Source organism: Phascolarctos cinereus, unplaced genomic scaffold, assembly GCF_003287225.1.
Source record: "Phascolarctos cinereus isolate Bilbo 61053 unplaced genomic scaffold, phaCin_HiC Scaffold_7;HRSCAF=346, whole genome shotgun sequence".
NCBI lineage: Eukaryota > Metazoa > Chordata > Mammalia > Diprotodontia > Phascolarctidae > Phascolarctos > Phascolarctos cinereus.
In genome coordinates, this window is record NW_027556180.1 from 76838847 (window position 1) to 76859423 (window position 20577).

At 42.4% G+C, this 20577-nt stretch overlaps 1 protein-coding gene and 1 long non-coding RNA gene across 4 annotated transcripts in view; both read left to right on the plus strand.

The window, feature by feature from the left end:
* Positions 1-629: 629 nt before the first annotated feature.
* ACADL (acyl-CoA dehydrogenase long chain) overlaps positions 630-20577 on the plus strand; it is a 70649-nt gene continuing 50701 nt past the window's right edge. For 2 of the 3 annotated variants that reach the window (XR_013483330.1, XR_013483331.1), the window contains exons 1-5: positions 630-779; positions 2782-2937; positions 15498-15635; positions 16345-16509; positions 19047-19113. Coding sequence is in view for 1 of the 3 variants with exons in the window: in XM_021008779.2 (XP_020864438.1) it covers positions 694-779; positions 2782-2937; positions 15498-15635; positions 16345-16509; positions 19047-19113 (612 nt within the window). In the remaining 2 variants the exon portion in view is untranslated. The remainder of the gene's footprint in view (positions 780-2781; positions 2938-15497; positions 15636-16344; positions 16510-19046; positions 19114-20577) is intronic. The other variant, XM_021008779.2, reaches the window with a different exon arrangement.
* On the plus strand, positions 4964-9140 carry LOC144454787 (uncharacterized). Its single transcript, XR_013483328.1, has 2 exons — positions 4964-5301; positions 5372-9140. It is a non-coding gene; the product is annotated as an uncharacterized LOC144454787 (long non-coding RNA).

Sequence of the window (20577 nt, forward strand, 5' to 3'; positions counted from 1 at the left end):
TTTCCCCACTGAGATTTCCCTCCACCTACACCATCTTTGTCTTGTATATAAATATTTATCCGTCGTCTCCCACCCCAGCCGTCTCCCACCCCAGCCCCATCAGAACGTGAACTTTTCATGGAATTTTGGTTGGTAGTAAAATGACTGAGGAAAAGTTAAATAAAGGCTAAATAAATATCTGAATATCCTTTTGCAGCCCATCTCTAATTACCCTCAAACTTATGAGATCATAGATCTAAAGGGCCCAGAGTTAGTGGTCAGCCAATAAACGTTTATTAGCTTTGTGCCAGGCACTGTGCTAAGCAATGGAGATACAAGCAACAAGTGGAGAAGCAGGGACTTGGCAGGTGTTCAATGAACAAATATCGTAGTTGACCCAGGCTAACTAAATAAGCTCGCTCAATGATTTCTGACTTCTTGATGTACGTTTTCAGAGACAGCCCGGGTTCACAGACCGAGTCCCGGGGCGCTGGCCTTGCAGGGCTGGGATCGCCCCTGGTGGATTCGGGCTCAGACTCGCTTTGTCCTCTAATGACTGGGAGGATCGGGGTACGCAGACTTCGGACCCGTCCCCGTCGGTCACTAGGGGGAGCCTCGGTTCGCACCCCGCCCAGGCACTGACTTCATAAAAGCCAAAGTCAACGCCTTGACCGCCTTGGCCTCGCGCGAGCTCGGCGCGACTTGACTCTGGCCATGGCTTCCCGGCTGTTGTGCAGGACCCTGCGAGGGTGGAGCCGCCTGACCACCCAGCCTTTGCTCCCCATCGCCCCCAGTACGAGGCGAGTGTCCGGCCAAGGCGGCTGGGGGCAGGGGGACGGGGAGGGATGGGGGAACCGAGCCCCTCGTGGGCTTAAAAAAGTTGGGGGGCTCGCTTTGCTGGCGGGTAGCGCCGCCTGGGAAGTGGGTGCACTGCCGGGGACTGAGCGCCCCGTCGCCCCGGGCCGTGGCTGTCCCCCAGGCGTGGGACGCTGTGTGGCCTGGTTCTTCGCCAGTTGTTGCTCCAGCTGGTCCCGCGTGCTCCGCCCCTCCCGGGAGCGGCTCGGACCCTCTCGCTGAGGCTGGAGTGGAGCAGGTGGGCCGGCTGCCCCGTGCAGGGAGGGAGACTCCGCTCCGCAGGGACCAGGGTCATGACATCGAACTTTGCCCTCCTTTCCCCCTTTCTGGAGGAGCCAGGGTCGTGACCGTGAGCTCTGGCCTCCTTTCCCCGTGCCGGAAGCCCGGGCTCCGAGCCTTCGCCGCTAAATTTAGCCTTTTGGCGGCCGGGCTGTGGTGGGACGGCGTCTCAGACCAGGAGCAAAGGGCTTCCTCACGCCTGGGGCGTGGCCCGGGGTGGAGGTCCAGCAGTCCGGGCGGGACGTCCGCCTTCCTCCTGGAGCGGATTGGGAGGCTTCAGCCGCAGCTGCCCGCGTTAGACTGGGAGCTCCCCGAGGGCAGCGCCCGTCAGGCGCTCTCCCTAGTGTCCCCAGGCCCCCCGCAGCGCCTGGCACAGAGTAGGCGCCGAATGACCTAAGAACCTTCCTGGGGGATTCACCAAGGGAAGCGGGGTTCTCCTCAGTGTTTCTTAGGCGGCGTTAAACTGCTGAGCTGTTCTCAAAGTTTTTGATCTTACTTTACTTTACTTTCTTAAATTTATAGAGATTCCCTCCCCCACCCCCAGAGCTTTTATTTATGATGGTTATAGCTATCAACATTTTCTGTATTAGAAATGAAAACACCTTAGTATATGCCTTCCAAAGTTCCCAGACCCCACTTGGAGAACCTGGTGTGCATATGTTCTTTTACACCATGACCCTTCTTTGCAAAGTGAAGGAATGCACAATCCAATGCAAAGGCTCTATTGTGAAAAGGAAATCAATTAGCATTGATTACTTTGAGGTTTTTTTGTTTGTTTGATTATAGGATTAAACTCCCTTCTTTACTGAAAAGCTAGCCCCAACTGTCAAACCAGACTAGGTGACCTATAGATTTAGTGAACAGATAGATTGTTAAGACTTTATCTTTTAGTGGCAGATAATTTAGAGTAAGACAAATGTCTTTTTTTGCTTGTTTTTTGGCGAGGCAGTTGGGGTTAAGTGACTTGCCAAGAGTCATACAGCTAGTGAGGGTTTATGTGTCTGAGGCCACATTTTGTAATGCAGAACATTATTTTACCATTTTAGGTAGTAGGGCCCTTTAAGCTGTGAAAAACAGAAATTACTGCTTAAGCTTGCCCCAGACCTCTTTCCTTCTCCTGTCCACCCACTCCTTTGAAGCTGCTGTTACCTGGGGAGGGAGAGGGGGAGAAAGAAGGCAACTTTTCAGAGTCCTGCTGCAGCCTTTGGCTGTCTGGCTGCAAACAGCCCAAAAGGGAGGGAAATGATGTAGTAGTCGTACCCCCCCATTATCCCAGAACACAGACACAGACAAACAATAAAAGCCTGAACACAAACGCATCCTCCCAATGGAAGTCGGAGGAACTACCCTGGAGAAAACTGTCTTAACCTCTGTTGGTCTCAGTTTTCTCATCTATAAAGTGGGGATAACAGTAGCACCTATAATTTGCAAACCACAATATAAATGCTATTATTATTATTATCATCAACATCATTATCATCATCATTTTATTATTGCTATTATCATTTTAAGCCCAGGCAGGTATCTAACACATTATCTTTTTGGTTGTGAAGTGACTCTCCAGAAAAGTCATCACTTTTCATTGTTTAATGAAGTCATGGAAGACAGTGGCCTGATGGGCACTATTTAAAGCAAATTTGCTAATGGATTTTTCATTTTTTTTTTAAGATCCTCACATGAGGGAGGGGAAGGTCGGCTGGAAAGTTCTTCTGCCAAAAGCCTCACAGATGTCGGCATTCGAAGAATCTTCTCTTCAGACCATGACATCTTCAGGAAAAGTGTCCGAAAGTTCTTTCAAGAGGAGGTGGTTCCACATCACACAGAGTAAATAAGATAATTTTTGTTTCCATTTTGAATATTATGAATTTAGATGTAGCCTCGGTGAAGAGGTCTAGGGGTTTTGGGGTGCTGGGACCCCAAGATCGCGGTACCGGGCCCTGCTGAATGAATTCAACTCAAATCTTTTTCAGCCAGAGGAAAAGTTTATTAGTGATAAATCACATTGACCAGGTGACGCCCGTAAAGACGAGCGGGCATGAGAGGTTCTCAGCCTTGTGGGCTTGAGATTCTCAGCATCTGAATGACGGCCAAGGTGGATCTTAAATACTAAAGTGACTTTGGGTGGCCAGAGAAGGGGGTTGGGGAAAGGGTCTAGGTAAGAATTATAATTGGGGAGGTCAGAGAGATTGAATAGGCAATGGGAATAGATAATGGAGGGAACAGGAAGGCAGAAGTTTGAAAGGCATCTGCACAAAATCAAGGTGGGGCTAGGACTTTCAAAAGGAGATAAAGGGAAGGCCTTTCTGGGGCCTATAGACAAGAGGGAGCCGATTAGGAAATTTGAAGGTTTAAGGGTTTTCTGGGTCCTGTAGACAAACAGGAGCCAGATTCTATTCAGGGCAAGGGTTGAAGGTGCATCTGAATAAGATCTAAAGGTAAGCTAGGGCTTTCAAGGGAGATGAGGGTCTGGGGCCTGTGAGTCAGATTCCCTTTGGGGCAAAGGGCGAAGATCTTGGCTTGGGCCCCGCCCTCATCGTCGACATGGTAATATCTTACAGAAGTAAGGCCCTTTCCTCATCTACTTTGTATATGTTGGGCCTAATTGCTATGTAGTCATTTTAGAACATATTAGTCCTCTGTTATTAATGTACAGCTGAACCCGAAGTATTCAGTTTAATTTGGAATACTTCTGTAAGTTTGGTGGTGGTGTTTTGGTTTTTTTTTCACCCACCAGGTAAAAATCACAGTTGTTTGGTCTCTTTCTCTATAATTTCTGAATCTGTGTATATTCACATCATTATGGCAAGAGTTTTGCTTTTATTATACAACTTTCAAAACCAGATGTGTCTTTTTATCTAAGTGGCAACTAGGTGAAGGGGATGGATTGCTGGCATGGAATCAGGAAGACCCAAATACAAGTCTGGCCTCAGACACTTACTAGATGTATGAGTGACCTTTCACCAATCCCTTAACCTCTGCCTGCCTCAGTTTCTTCATCTATAAAATTGGGATAATAATAATACCTGCCTTCCAAGATTGTTGTGAGGATTAAATGAAATAATTTTTTTTTCAAGACAATCATAGAGAACATTATTTTTATTAATCAAATTAAGCTTAACTAAATCTTTTAAAAATTTATTTATTTGTTTTTAGTTTTCAGTATTCACTTCCATAAGCTTTTGAGTTTTAAATTTTCTCCCCTTTGCCCTCTCCAAGATGGTGTGCAATCTGATAGGCTGTACCTATACATTCCTATTAAACATATTATAGGGACAGCTAGGGGGTGCAGTGGATAGAGCATGGTCCTGAAGTCAGGAGGACCCGAGTTCAAATCTGGCCTCACACCAAGCACTTGACACTTACTAGCTGTGACCTCTGGGCAAGTCATTTAACCCCAATTGCCTAAAAAAGAAATCAATCAATAAAAATTTTTTTTAAGTATTATGAAACAATATTTTTAAAGTGCTTTGCAAACCCAACATGATATAAATACTATTATTATTACTTCTGTTATTATCTATTTAAATTTTAAAAATGCCATTTTTATAGAGTGGATCAGGACCAAGGCCATTCTCCAGAAATGGAAATTTACCTCTCAAACTCTGAAAAATAAAAATAGCCTGGGGGCAGCTCCATGACACAGCAGCATCAGCAGTAGTAGAAGTAGTAGGGTGGACCAGCCCTGAAGTCAGGAGGACCTGAGTTCAAATCTATAGGCTATTTCTCTCCCTCTCTCTCTCTCTCTCTCTCTCTCTCTCTCTCTCTCTCTCTCTCTCTCTGTCTGTCTCTCTCTCTGTCAGTCATAAACTTTTTTTTTGTTTTCAACTCACTTTTATAAGATTTTGTTATACCGAGAAATGAGCGAGTTGACGACCCAAGCTAATTTTAAATTGTGGACTTTATTAGCGCGCGGCTGCCAGGGATATTCACATCCAAATCAAGCAGCCCCCATCAGGGGTTGAGCTAGGGTTTATATAGGGAGTATACAGGACAGGGAGGGGGATGGATCTTTGAAGTCTGGCAAGAGGAAGAGGTTTTTTTGGGGGGGGGCTGGTCAAGGACACCCTTCTCCCTCTGTGTAGATATGATAATGCTCTGCAAACTTTCTCACAATGGAGGCTTCCAGAGATATGATCTGAGGGCTGTGGCCTGAGCAGCCAGATAAGGGTCTTGCTAAGGAATTTGGAGGTTTCCAGAGACATGATCTGAGGGCTGGAGCCTGAGCAGCCAGATGAGGGTCTTGCTAAGGAATTTGGAGTTTTCCATGGCCTAAAGGGTTCTACTACCCAAATGGTAAAATAATGTTCTGCATTACATTCCCCACTTCTTTTGTGTACCACGTCAAACCCTTGACGTGGTTGGGGCTGCCTCATTATAGGGTGCAAAGAAGGCAGACACCAGGGTCTGATAACGGGGACCTTTAACCAACAGTAACTTAACTAAATTAATACAGGATCTAACAAAGTCAAGGAGCCGATTAACTAGACAAGGACCAAGAATTAGGGCTATAGTAAGGAGGAGCAAAGACCCGGCTAAGGCAGAAATAAGAATGGTTAACCATGGGGAAGTCCGAAACAGGCTGTGGTACCAATTTTCGTTCCCTTCTCGTTCCCTCTGCCTGTCTGCACTATTTTTCCATACTAGGGAAAGGCTCTCCTGAACTACACCTGAGTTATTGGCATAGAAACAGCAGGCCTCCCCTAGGGTGGCACAAAGGCCGCATTGCCTGAGAAACAATAAGCCCAAACCCCTCTGGTTCTGCAGAACCATCTCTGCCAAGGAGTTGACCTGTCTCTCCAGTTGGGATATAGAGTGCTCCAGATGACTGACTGAGGTCTGCATCGACCTGAGCACTAAGTTCCTGGTAACTGGCCTCTCCTCGGACTAGGGCAGCGGTACCCACAGCAGTTGATCCCACTAACCCCAACCCCACTGAGGATAGGGATGAGGAGGGGAATAGCTCGCTTGCTTCAGTAGGACACACTGCCCTCATGACTGAAGTACTCCCAACCCTCCGGGCCCTGAAGAAGGGAGACCCTGGGGATAATGGAGACTAATATACATAGAGGCTCAGATTCTTTTAGGAACACTGCAGGGAGACACACTGTGTGATCCCATCCAGACAGGCCCACCAAGTGCCAGATGGCGCTGAATAAAAAGAGGAGGAGGATTGGGGAACAACCACAGTACTATTACAGACAGGAGAGTAAGGAGAAGTTTTCAGGGATGTGGTGGATGAGGTAAGACAGGTACCTTTTCCTTGGACATTCCCCAGGGTCAACTTAGGTTGTTCCCACCGACAATTCTCCGAGTCTGGGCTATGGGAAACAGAACCATTAACTGCCACTCCCACATTGTATGGGGGTGGTGCATCCATACACAGCCAGCAGCTAGGTCCTAGGTCAGGCCTGGTGGAGTTGACAATGCTATGGATGGCTCGGAGCAGTCTTATAATTGAGGGGTGAGGGGGATCAGCCTGAGGGGTCCTACTAGGAGCCAGAGGATTGGGAAGAATCTTAGGTGGTTGAGGGGTGCTGAGCCGGTCGGAGGGGATCCTAGTGGGGGACAGAGGATTGGGAGGAATTTCAGGTGGGCGGGCCAGTCCTCCTAGGGGACCGATGGGCAAAGGGGACCTCTCAGGGACCTGTTTATACACAGAGAGGAGCACTCCTTCTCCCCTCTTACAGGCATACAAACCCCAGGTCTGGGGTGTGAGACACTGGAGGGACTGTTGATTAGGGATAACAAGAGTCACATAAGTAGAGTTGGCCATGAGGGTAAAAGATGCTGTCAGGTCAAAGTACTCAGGAGGCTGACATACCCTTAATCCCTGGCAGAGAAAGGGTTTGGAAGGGATGACAGAGCATGGTGGTTTTGGAACATTGAAGAGGGCACCAGGGCCTTGGGGTCCAGGTAGGCAGTCAAACATAGTAAGGGTGTATTCGGGGTTAGCGCCCCTAGATTTGAGGACCCACTGAGGTTTTGGCAAAGGAGCATGGGGATTAGGATGTCCAATGCAAAGGATTAAAAAAACAAGGAAAAGGTTAGGAAGGGGATGTTCGGGAGTGACGCAGCTTGAGGGGATCTGGACCAGGTATCGTTTCCCATTTCTCAGGACTGGTAGATGAAGCGGCTGCCTTTACTCGTGAATGATGAAGCCAGACAGGGATAGAGTCCACCTTTATGGCTGTTGGAGTGGTCAGGATCATGGTGTAGGGACCTTTCCACTTAGGTTCCAGGCCAGAGGCAGTGTACTTCTTGACCAAGACTGGGTCTCCTGTGCTGAAAGCGGGTACAGGCTGACAGGTAGAGACTGGTAGGTGTCCTGGACAGATTTTAGAAGAGTCCTCTGTGTTTTCTTTCTGGAGTCCCTGCAGGAACTTGGTTAAGGAAGAATTAGTGCCATCCACCCTGAGTTCCTACTTCCCCCTTTTAGTTTTTGGCAAAGGAATCATCCAAAGAAGAGGACTGCCGTAAGAGCCGGACCCATACTGCCAACCCCCCACTAAATAGTAAACAAGAGCAAACAACAATATGCATACCTTACATTAATCCACAGGCCCCAATACATACATAGATATATGAAAGAATCCATTTTAACACAGTACATATAGGATCTTAAATGTTTCAGTCATGCCATGTTTCTCTGATAACATGGACAAGATAAACCACAAGCCATTTCTCTTTTAACATTATTAATTGTAACACAACTTTAAACAAGTGTGATATTACCCAAATAACAAAATAACATTCTCACAAACCCCTGACCTAATTGTAAAGAACCTTAACTTATATAGGAACACAACAGGAACACAAGTCCCAGTTCTATAGTACCCTAAGATGTCACATTGCCTAAGGAACATTTCCAAAATGAGCTCTAAAAAGCTTGCCTGCATTTCTACTCTTGTTCATAAAACTTCACTAAATTGGTACAAAAGTTCTTAAATAACACAAATTCCAGAGTAGTATTAAGGAAACTGAATTCCTAAGTATTCCAGAATCCCTCATAAGTTTTTAGTTAAAGGCACATAGAGATAGTTCAGTTTTCCCAGTCACACAGGACTAGGTTCAAACAATATAACAAAGTTTACTCATAATTCGCAAAACTGCATAATTACATTAAGTCAGGTACAGATTAAACTAATCAGAGAGCTCACAATAGACTAGTTTGGAAAAGAGAGATTTACATGTAATCAGGGTAACAAAGAAAACCTTAGACAGGAATCATACAAATCAATACAATCAGTATTACCTGTATTAACTGACATTAAGTTCCTTGTTCATGTACAATCGGTTTAATTCATAGGCAGTTCAAAAAGGGAGCTCTGCTTCTCTGGCTTAGTGTAAAAATCCAAAACTGTGATCTTCCTACCTAAACATGCTTAAAGCTTGGATTGCTATGATAGATACATCTTGGAAGCCAATCATATCAGTCTAATCCTACTGTTTTTCTCAAAATTTGCTATCCTATTTAATTAGACATCTATCACATTACACCTTTGTCCTATTATTGTGTGTAAACATTTCCTCCTTAGGGGGATGTTATCCCTATATTATTATTATGTGGCCATGAATGTACTTGCATCCTATTACGGTAACACAGGGATGTTCCAGAGGGACAGGGTCATATATCATATCAGAAGGAAAGAACTTCCTTAGCTCCATTTGATTCAAAAAAGGAAATAGCACAATTGGGAAATAGAGTCAAGAAGATCCTATCTAGGCTGTGTCCAAGGTTGTCCTCAAAAGTCTTCCCAGGAACAGACTTCCACCTTTATCAGTTATCAGCCTGCAGCACATGCCATTCTACTATTGGCTTTATGGCAACTCAGACAAGTACCCTGGTAATCAAAGCTCAAAACAATAGTAAATGTCTGTCCCATAAAATCACAAATCCTGGATAATAAGAATTTAATCTCACATTGGTAATAGTAAGAGACTGATCACAGAAAAATACTACTGCTCTCATAATTCCTTTAAACAATGGGAACATCTTGAGGTGAGTATAATCAATTGAACCCCAATAAGGGCCAAAAAACCTGAGCTAATTCTATTTTTTTTTCAAGTGAACCAAAAACACCCCTTTCCAGGACCAGATAGAACTGACCAACATTCTTTCTGTTTGTTATCACTGTCTGGGACCAAACACTCTCCAGAACAATGGGACTTTTCTTATCTCGGTATCTTATGGACATAGACTATGCTATGTCATGTTAATGGTAAAAGAAACACAGATATCTTGGTCTATAATTTCAACTGACACTTTGACACCTTCCCACTCTATTGAATTTACAACCCATTCAATTAAGAAAATTTCCTTCCCATGCCACATGTCAAACAAACATATGGAAGCTGCATTTTTTTTTTTTAGGGCAGATGACCTTGCCCCCCCCCCATAGTTTCCAGGGATCCTGGCAAGTTTACAAAATAAGGGGAATTGCCATGTGCCCCTCCTTTTCACACACAAGTAGTCAATTAACAATCTTAGGTTTTGATATTAAAACAGTAACCCCAAATAACTTAGTTAACAATCTCACAAATTTTATAAATTATAACAAAACAATTTCAACTGAAAATTCCCTTTCAATAGAGACAAAATTTGAAACTTTTATACTTCCTTGAATTACAATATTTAAAAGGAAATGTTACAAAACAGGATCATATAAAATGCCCCAACAGCCAAATTGACTCCTTTTTTTGCTTCTGAAGACACAATTAACTTAACATTCTAGATTATAAAAGAAATTGCCCTTCCAGCAACATAACTAATACAATTGACCCAATAAAAAATCTTTCTTCTTTCTAGACCCTTTCACCAGGTCCAACAGTCTTCTGGGGCCACTCCCATCCCTATAGACTGGCTTCTTTACCTTGACCCATCCCCTTTTACTCCCCATGGCTGGATGCTGGAAAATACTTCCAGGCTGTAGCTGCTGCCCCTCCCCTTCCTTCCTATAGCCAGGTGGGGGAAGGTGAATTTGCGGGCAGGGGAGAGGGGGGGTAAAACACTCTCTTCCTAATCTGATCTGGGATGAAAGGGGTTAACAGAGAAACCCAGTGCTGTTTGGGATCCCCACACAGAGATACCCTCTTGACTCAAGGGGAGGAAGTGGGGGAAAGGAGTGACAAGATTGTAAAGAGGTGTTTAAAAACTCCTTAATGATCTCAAAAACTTCCAGATTCTGCTAAAATGTTTTAGCTGTCCTATCTTTTTCACTTCTACGTCCACCCCTTAAAAACTTAGAGTGGGGCATTGAACTTTCAAACCCACATTCTTGAGACCAGTGCCCTTTCTTATGTTACCTGAAGCAGGAACCATTGACTCTGTTTCTCTGAAAGCACCCATTTAAGGCCAATTCAAGGACACAATTTACATAGGAATGAAACATAGAAAATTCACAGTGGATTAAGACATAATTGTTATCAGTATTAAATTATTGCAACAAATTAGCTTGCAAATGGAAATTTAGTAGGCCTTCTAAAAATCATACAAAAAGATTTTGCAAAACATTACTTTGTAAAAAGTATTTCCCTTTCTAAAAAAGCTTACAGTTTATCCTGATGTTAGAAGGAATAATCACTAAACTTTCATGAAAAACATTTGTTAGAAATTTTTAAGGCGATAGATATCTTTCCTTTCTACCTTAAAGTAAAAATAAACCTTTAAAAATGGAATTCATTAAAACTAAGTTGATGTAAAATGTCCTCAAGTAACATAAATAACTTCCCAAAGTACCATAACAAACTAAATTCCTAGTTGTTACAGAATTCCTAGACATCACAAAGTTCCTTAGTCAAAAACAGAGAAAAAAAAAAATTCAGTTTTTATAATGCGTGAAGAACATTACCACAATAACAAATATTATCAAACTTTAAAATTTACTCAATTTTTATCTCAAGAATTCTCATTTACTCAGGAATTTCACAACACAGAAAACGTTTACACAGATTTGATAAGAATTATAGGTGAAACTTCCTCCAAATAAAATTTGGAAGTTTATTCTAACCCATTCATTCTCTCCTATTTATTTATCTAGTTTTGGAGGGGTAGATAAAAATATATTCCCAAATGCAATACCCTTGTTAACTTAGAAATGTACTGGACCAGTATTCTGATTGCTTTTTCTTTCCCATAATGACCAATCTTTAAAAGAACCCACCCGGGGATCTAGCCTGAAAGGTGGGTGGACATAATTCCCTCTGTCTCTCCTCAAACTGCCCTCACTGTGCACTCAAAACAACCACTCGTCTGAGTTTCCTTCAATGTACCTAAGTGCAAAACAGTGTAACAAATGCTCAAATTGAAAACCTCACATATTTACCAATTTGGATGAGCTGGGGCTCGTGGGAAAATATCAACTAAACCCAGCAAGCTGTAGTCCTCAGCATATAAACCATTTGTCTATGTTATGGTACACAAGAACTTTTCTCTTTGTCTCCACACTCAAACTTGGCCAGAGTTAGAATGCAAAGAGAGAGAAACTATTACTCATGCAAAAGTCCCAAAACCTTCTCACTTTCAAAACCTCCAGTCACACCATGCAACTAAATCATATTCCCTTCAAATTTTCTACACACAGTCCTCTCTCCTACATGCTTAAACTTCCTTGCCTTTCTTTCTAATGATTTAAAATCCTCTTAAAACCTGTACATATCTCATTCCTTTCTAATTCTGACCTGACACTTCAAAAATCCTTCCCAACTTGCCCTCTACCAACCATATAACCTAAATAATAAAGTATTCTCTCTTTCCCTCTCCCATCCACGCACTGCTTTGAAGCTGCTGTTACCTGGGGAGGGGAGAGGGGGAGAATGAAGGCAACTTTTCAGAGTCCTGCTGCAGCCTTTGGCTGTCTGGCTGCAAACAACCCAAAAGGGAGGGAAATGATATACTGGCCGTATCCCCCCATTATTGCAGAACATAGACACAGACAAACAATAAAAGCCTGAACACAAACACATCCTCCCAATGGAAGTCTGGAGAAAACTGTCTGCAATCCAGTCTGACACCTGTCTTTCAGTATGAAACAGAGGTGGCTTCAGGCAGATGATTGCAAAACAGAATCTCTTAAAAACACAATCTCTACACATATAAACTAATAGACCAACACTGAGACAGAAACCAGGAACGAGACACGGGCCCAACAGAACTAAGACAGAAACCAGGAACCAGAAACCGGGTACCAGGAACCAGATACAGGCATAGTCCCGACGTCTCGGGGTGCCTGGGGGATTGAGGCACTAATTAGGTGCTCTGCCACGTCTGGCACTCGTTCCCCACCAGAAAACAGGTTTGCAAACATTTACCTCCAGAGGGTTACCAGGTCCACGAGGGCCGAAATGAGGTACAGTCGGAGTCGGGGAGGGAGGCTTCTCCTAGTCCTGAGTCCTGGGGCCCTGGAACATCATCAGGGGCCGGCTCCCCTAGAAGTCAGAACAGAACAATTCCCCCTCCCGAGGCCGATGTCCTCTCCAGGTGGGTCTCTGCAGCGCCACTGTACGCTGCTATCTCGCTGGGGCCTCCAAAATGTTATACCGAGAAATGAGCGAGTTGACGACCCAAGCTAATTTTAAATTGTGGACTTTATTAGCGCGCGGCTGCCAGGGATATTCACATCCAAATCAAGCAGCCCCCATCAGGGGTTGAGCTAGGGTTTATATAGGGAGTATACAGGACAGGGGGGGATGGATCTTTGAAGTCTGGCAAGAGGAAGAGGTTTTTTGGGGGGGGCTGGTCAAGGACACCCTTCTCCCTCTGTGTAGATATGATAATGCTCTGCAAACTTTCTCACAATGGAGGCTTCCAGAGATATGATCTGAGGGCTGTGGCCTGAGCAGCCAGATAAGGGTCTTGCTAAGGAATTTGGAGGTTTCCAGAGACATGATCTGAGGGCTGGAGCCTGAGCAGCCAGATAAGGGTCTTGCTAAGGAATTTGGAGGTTTCCAGAGACATGATCTGAGGGCTGGAGCCTGAGCAGCCAGATAAGGGTCTTGCTAAGGAATTTGGAGTTTTCCATGGCCTAAAGGGTTCTACTACCCAAATGGTAAAATAATGTTCTGCATTACAATTTTACATTCTAGATTTTTTGCCTTCCCTTCCCCAAGATGGCAAGCAATCTGATATAGGTTATACATATACGATCATATTAGACACATTTCCACATTAGTCATGTTGTGAAAGAAGAATTGGAACAAAAGGGAAAAACCACGAAAAAGAAAAAAAGTGAAAATAGTATGCTTTGATCTGCATTCAGACTCTGTAGTTCTTTTTCTGAATGTGGATAACATTTTCTATCATGAGTCTTTTGGAATTGTCTTAGATCATTGTATTGCTAAGAAGAGCTAAGTCTGTCATAGCTCTAATATTCTCCTGGTTCTACTCACTTCATTCAGCATCAGGTCACATAAGTCTTTCCAGGTTTTTCTGAAATTCACCTGCTCATCATTCCTTATAAGACAATAGTGTTCCATTACATTCATATACCATAACTTGTTCAGTCATTCTCCAATTGATGGGCATTCCTTCAATTTCCAGCTGTTTGCCACCACAAAAAGAACTGCTATAAATATTTTTGTACATGTGGGTCCTTTTCCCATTTGTATGATCTCTTTGGGATACAGACCTAATAGTAGTATTGCTGGATCAAAGGGCATGCACAGTTTTATAACCCTTTGGGCACACTTCCAAATTGCTCTCCAGAATGGTTGTTGCTAGACAGTTCTTAAAGACTGTAGGTTACAGAGCTGGTGCTGACCTGCATTAATAGAGAGTTTCTTCACTATAAATTATACACACTATATAGGAGTGATATTAGGTGACTTCTTTATTTCCTTGACTCATATACTTGATAGTAACATTCCTGGTGAGTCACTAAAGGGGAAGAATGCTAACAGCTGGTGTAAGTTCTAGGCTATAACCCAATTCTGAAGCCTTCTCTTTGTAAATTCCTGATAGCATCCACTTTTACATTTTAAATTGAGGCCTTCAAACTGGTGTCCTCTTTCCTAATTACCTTCAAGTGCCTTTTTTTAAAAAGACACATTTTTCAGCTTATTTAAATATGAAATCTTTAAATATAAAATACTTCAGTGATCCTTTTTTTATTGCTTTTTTTTGGGGGAGGAGGAGGGGAACCTCATTGTTAACTCACCCCCTTTTCCCAATAGAAAAAATAGTACAATAATTATAACAGAGCTACAAGTTCGAGGTATTCAAAGATGCATGTCTCATTCTGCATCTTGACTCTTTTCAAGGAGTTGGGCAACTTATTTCATCATTAGTCCTCTGAAATTGTGGTTGAAAAATACATTGGTAAGTCCAAGACAGTTCCAAAAGACTCTTGATGGAAAATGCTGTCCACATTCAGAGAAAGAACTGATGGAATCTGAATGCAGATTGAAGCATACTATTTTTACTTTTGGGGGTTTTTGTGGTTTTTTTTTTCTTTTTGTTCTGTTTCTTTTTTCACAACATGACTAATGTAGAAATAAGTTTTACATGATTGCACATTTATAACCTAAATGAGATTGCTTGCTGTCTTGGGCAGGGGAGAGGGGAAGGAAGGAGGGAGAAAAATTTGGAACTCAGATCTTTCAAAAATGAATATTTAAACTTGTACATCTAATTAAGAAAGATAAAATACTATTAATTTTTTTAAAACTACATTGATAAGAAGAGTCTTTCAAAGCTGTTTATCCCTACAAAGTTGTGTAAGCTGTCCTCCAGATTTTCTTCTCTGCACCAGTTCCTAGAAGTCTTCCAGTTTACTGTGAAACCACCTATTTCATCTTTTCTTATGATATAATGATATTTCATTATGTTCTCTGTCATGTTGTTTTCACCTGTTCCTCCAGTGATAGACACCTCTTGATTTTCTGTTAAGATGGTGGGACTTCCCTTGACCCAAGAAAAAGAAATAGAGTTAGTACATACACCACTAGCAATTGTGTTAGTTTCATTTCTTGGAAGCCATATTGTGGGTTCACTTATCTTCCTTTTTTCTAGCTGTAAGAACAATAGAGCAAGATTCCCTGCTTTTGCCTGCCCAGTCACTTTCTCAGGCCCATGCCACATTGGGACTAAATCCTGGGATGCTCAATCTCCAGGCAAAAGAGCAGCGCCTAATTTAACTCCAAGGGATATCAACAGGTCCAAGTATTCATTGCCTGTTATTACTGCTGGGTGCCAGTCAGGCCTAATATATCTATAGGAAAAGAGGAGAGAAGGAAAAAAAGAAAGAATAGGGGAAGACATCACCAGTGATTGTGTAAGGTGTCAGTCATGGCACCAATTGACTTTCTCCATTAGAAGATAAGTAAAATAGAAGGCCTAACAATCTAGAAAATGAGAAGTTCTCTCATTCTTAACTCTCTTCAATTTGCAGGTGGGAGAAAGCTGGAGAGGTAAGTAGGGAACTTTGGAAAGAAGCTGGAAAGCAAGGACTGCTAGGTGTCCACATTGCAGAGAAACATGGCGGTATTGGTGGAGACCTATTTTCTGCAGCCATTGTCTGTGAGGAACAGTAAGTGACTGCATTTTTATTTACTAAGTATGTTGATTGATATTTCTGTGATGAATAATAAATCACAGTGTACCAAAGTTGGAAAAGACCTTAGGGATCATTTACTGTAATTCCTTTATTTATTGATAAGGAAACCAAGACCTAGAATGCTATGTGACTTGCCCTTGGTCACATGGTGATGAAGTTATACTTCCAACTTAGGCTTCCTAGTTCCCAGTCTAGTGCTTTTTCCACTAAACAAGACATATTGTCTCCTCAACTATTTTCAGACATTAATGCCGTATTTTCCTTTGAAGCCTGAGAACTCAGATTAAATCACTGGAGCTATGGGAATGGGGAGAGGACAGGAAAGGAGATGGTGTCTTTTAATTTGCTCAGTCTGTAGATGTTGAAAATAGTTATTAAAATATTTTAGTCAAATATTCATGAAAGTCCATTTATAAAGCTGGCATTTGATCCTTTAAAGAAAAAACTCTTCATATTTTTTTCAAAAATATGACCAGAGTAAAAGAAAAAAAAATAGTCCAGTCATAGAGTGAGAGAGGGAGGGATGGCCTGGTGGTATCCATACAATATCAAGAAATAGAGAAGAACATTAGGTTGTTCTAAATGGGGTACTTCCCCCCAACCATGAAGAATGTAACCCATTGATTTTGTTTTTCCTCTTGCTCTTGTCCCTTGTCCCACCTTTACCCCATTACTTTCTAAGAGCATACTCAAATTGTACAGGCCCTGGATTTGGTCTTCATTCAGACATCGTTATGCCCTATATTGCAAACTATGGATCAGAAGAACAGATTAAACGATTTATCCCTGAGATGACTGCGGGCAAATGTATTGGGGCCATAGCTATGACAGAACCTGGGGCAGGAAGGTAAGCTGATGGATTTGGTTTGAATATTCTTAGCAGTCTTGCCAGAAAATGACCTTTGTTTGCCAAGAATTTCGGGGTCTGTTGTTTTATTAGATTTATTGAGTGAAAACAACTATAGTTCAGTATCTGATTTATGACTTGGGAAAATGTGTTTCTCTTCGTTAGCTATAAAACTGTGATTCCTTGTTGTTGAGTCATTTCAGTCATGTCCATCTTTGTGACTCCATCTAGGGTTTTCTTGGCAAAGATACTCGTGGCTGGCCATTTCCTTCTCTAGATCATTTTACAAATGAGGAAACTTAGGCTAACAGGATTGAGTGACTTGCCCAGGGTCACACAGCCAGTTTGAGGCCAGCTTTGAACTCAGGAAGATGAGTCTTCTTGTCTCCAGACCCACCACTTTATCCACTGTGCCAGCTGGCTGCCCTAAGCTATGATTACAAACCATAAATTTATTCCAAAATTAATAATGCTGTTCAGTCAACAGGCATTTTTTATCATAGATTTAGAACTGGAAGAAACCATAGAGGCCATCGAATCCAACCCCTCCTTTGTAAAATGAGGAAATGGAGGCCTATGGAGTTTAACCAACTTACCCAGGTTCACACTAGTAAGTATCTAGTGCAGGATTTGAACCCAGGTTTTCCTAACTCCAAGTTGGTGCTCTATCCATTATACCGGTGGTATCAGACTTGAATAGAAATGATCAGGAAGAGCTGAGTTCAAATCTGGTCTTAGACGTGGGCTCTGTGACCCTGGGCAAGTCACTTACCCTCTTTATCTTAATCCACTGAAGGAAGAAATGACAAACCACTCCAGTATCCTTGCCAAGAAAACCCCGTGGATAGCAATTGAGTGTTACAGTCCATGGCATTGTAGAGTCAGATACCACTGAATGACCAAACAATAGAAACAACAAACATGCCACACGCCGTGCTGAGAGCTTTATAAATAGTATCTCATTTGCCCCTCACAACAACCCTGTGAGCATGAATCCCGCATTCATATAGTTTAATATAGTGTGGTGTGGAAGGGAAGGCAGCACTAGCAGCTGAGGGGGTCTGGGAAGGTGTTGCTTAAGCTGTATCTTAAAGGAAGGAGCAGATGGACTCCGAGGAGGAGGTTGGGATGGAGTGTATTCCATGGTTGAGAGACAGCTGGTGCAAAGATAGAGTGCCTGACAGACAGAAGGTCAGTTTGGCTGGATCTTAGCATGACCTGATAGTATAGGATGATGCCAAAAGGTTAGCACAGGGCCTGGCACAGAGCCAGTGCTTAATAAATGTTTATTGATTGAGTAATTGAAGGAGTAAATTGGGCCATGTTGTGAAGGGATTTAAATGCTAAATAGAGGTGTTTATATCTTATACTAGAGGTAATAGAGAGCCACTGGGGTTGAGTGAGGAGGATAGTGTGACATCAGCAGAATTGTGCTTAAGTAAAATGTTCATGTTGACTTTGTCTCTGCTGGTTTAGAATTCCTATCATCTACCTGAGGCTATCTCCTCCTCTGTGAAGGTCAGGCATATCTCACATTAAAACCCTTCTCCCCTTTTTATTATGCTTCCTCCTGCTTTGGGGCAGTGAGAATATAGTCATTCACCCCTGGGTAACAGAATACTATTGAGCTAGGCCTCACTCCCTAACTGTGGTGAAATGCCGAACTCACCTTAGCCAAGAAGCATTGCATCACACCGCTTCCTGGGCCTTGGTTCTGCCTGGTTCAGTGACGCAGCAGAGATACACATTTGTTCCATAGACATTTGGTTTTGGTTTTGGTTTTAACCATTATTTCAACACATTCATTCATTTAACACATTCATACCAATAAAAGGGGAAAGTTAGTACTCTTTCCCCTCTCTCTCCCTTTATTTATTATATTGCCTTAAACTTCTCCATCTGGCCAGGCATGGTTGAGCATACCTGGGGTCTCTGCTTCTGGGAAGACTGTGCTGACTGTGCTATCATACATCCCTATTTTATCGTCGAGGAAACTGAGACAAACAGAGGTTAAGTGACTTGCCCAGGGTCACACAGCTTCGAAGTGTCAGTTTGTATTTGAACTCAGGTCTTATTGAAGTGCTTTCATGTCATGCCGTCAGTCATTTATCATTTATGCACTTACCGTGTGACGGGCACTGCACTGGAGCTGGGGTGGAGGCACAGAGCCAAAAAAGAGGTTTTTCCTACTTTACTAATGTGCCTTATACACATTTTCCCCCATTTTCACAGTCAGTTACTTCTGATTTGGGCATTACTATGGATATGTATACTCACACACATAAATACATACATACCCACATACATACATACATATATATCCTTCTAAATGCAACAGAAGATGCAGCGCTCATAATTTTTGTAACATAAAGTTGACGGTGTTTTCCTTTATCCTTTATGTTTAATTTTACCTTGGTTATTAATTGGCTCTCATGTTTTATAGCAGGTGATTTCTGTATTGTTTTTGTCACAAGATGTTTCCTGGGTGATGACATTAGTTCCTTTTATTTTTTTTCCCTCTTTCTTACCAATTACAGTGACTTACAGGGCATAAGAACAAATGCCAAGAAAGACGGAAGTGACTGGATTCTCAATGGCAGCAAGGTATGTAACAACTTAGCACGTCTAGCCAAACCAATCTCAGTCCAATTTCTGACTCCTACTCTCTTGTGAGCTTCCATGTGTATCGTTTCCCTGTTAGAATATAAATTCCTTGATGACAGGGACTCTCTTGCCTTATTGTATGTGTATTTTTTAAAAAAAAATCTGTTTTATATAAAGTATAAATTTTAAGATGTTTTTATGTTGTATATATCATGTATTATTTTACAGAGGAGGAAACTAAGGCAGACAGAGTGACTTACCCAGGGTTACACAGCTAGTAAGTATCTAAGGCTGGATTTGAACTTAGGTCTTCCTGACTCTAGGGCCCAGGGCTCTATCCACTCTGACTGCTAGCTGTTTCTGTCAGTTTTGTGCCTTGTGAATAAAGTACAGTGTGTCTTTCTAGATCTAGATTCCATTCATCAGTCCCATTCCACCACAGTTCAAGTGATCACTCTGGGGTCATATTTACCCGCTTGTGTTAAGGTTGTCTGTTCTTGCTTATTACGCCTAATTTATGTATATTTAATGCCATATGCTTTATTACTTGATCCATTCTTTAATTTCATCTCCTAAACACCTCTCTTTGTCGTCTAAATCCCTTTATAACATGGCCCCAACCTATTCCTTCAATTATTCAATCAATAAACATTTATTAAGTACTTATTATGTGCCAGGCATTGTGCTAACCTTTCAACATTATCTTATACTATTATTTCTCTGTTTTTAAGCTGAGATCTCGCTAAACTGACCTTTTGTCTGTCCCTCACACACATGACACTGTGTCTCCTGACTCTCCATCTTTGTACTGGCTATCTCTCAGTCCTGGAATTACGTGTGTCTTTTAGGATCCATCTCTAATATGCTCCTACCTGTTACGGAGAAGTGTCTATCTAGACACAGGAGACGTGGCATCATTTAATGTGAGATGAAATGCCTACGTCACTGATCTCTTGCTTACCCCAGGCCAAATGGAGAACTCTTCTCTGAAGGCAATATGCCTTCATACTAGGCCTTTGTATAATACAGTAGAACTCTTTTGTGTGGCATTAAAGGGCAGGCAGATTTTTAGGGGCCCTCCTCAGGAAATTAGGCTGAAATTGAAGTGGGAATCCAATAGTATATTGTGAAGGAAGAATAGTTAAGGATATATGTAAAGAAATATTCCTGTCCTGTACATAGTAGACCCTTAATAGATATTTGTTGAAATGAATCTAATTAAATAGAAATAGCAAATTAGAAAGACCCCTGGATTTGTAGTCAGAGGACCCAAGTTCTATTAGCACTATTGCCATTAATTAGCCTGGGTACTCTGAAGTTCCACCATCTGTAAAATAAGACTAATGGGCAAGTTGGATCCTGGAGCAACAGGCGGATTTGGAGTCAGCATTTGGGTTCACTCTTGTTCATGAAGCCTATTCCTTGTGTGAATTAGGGGAAAACACAACTTCTCTTGGCCTCTGT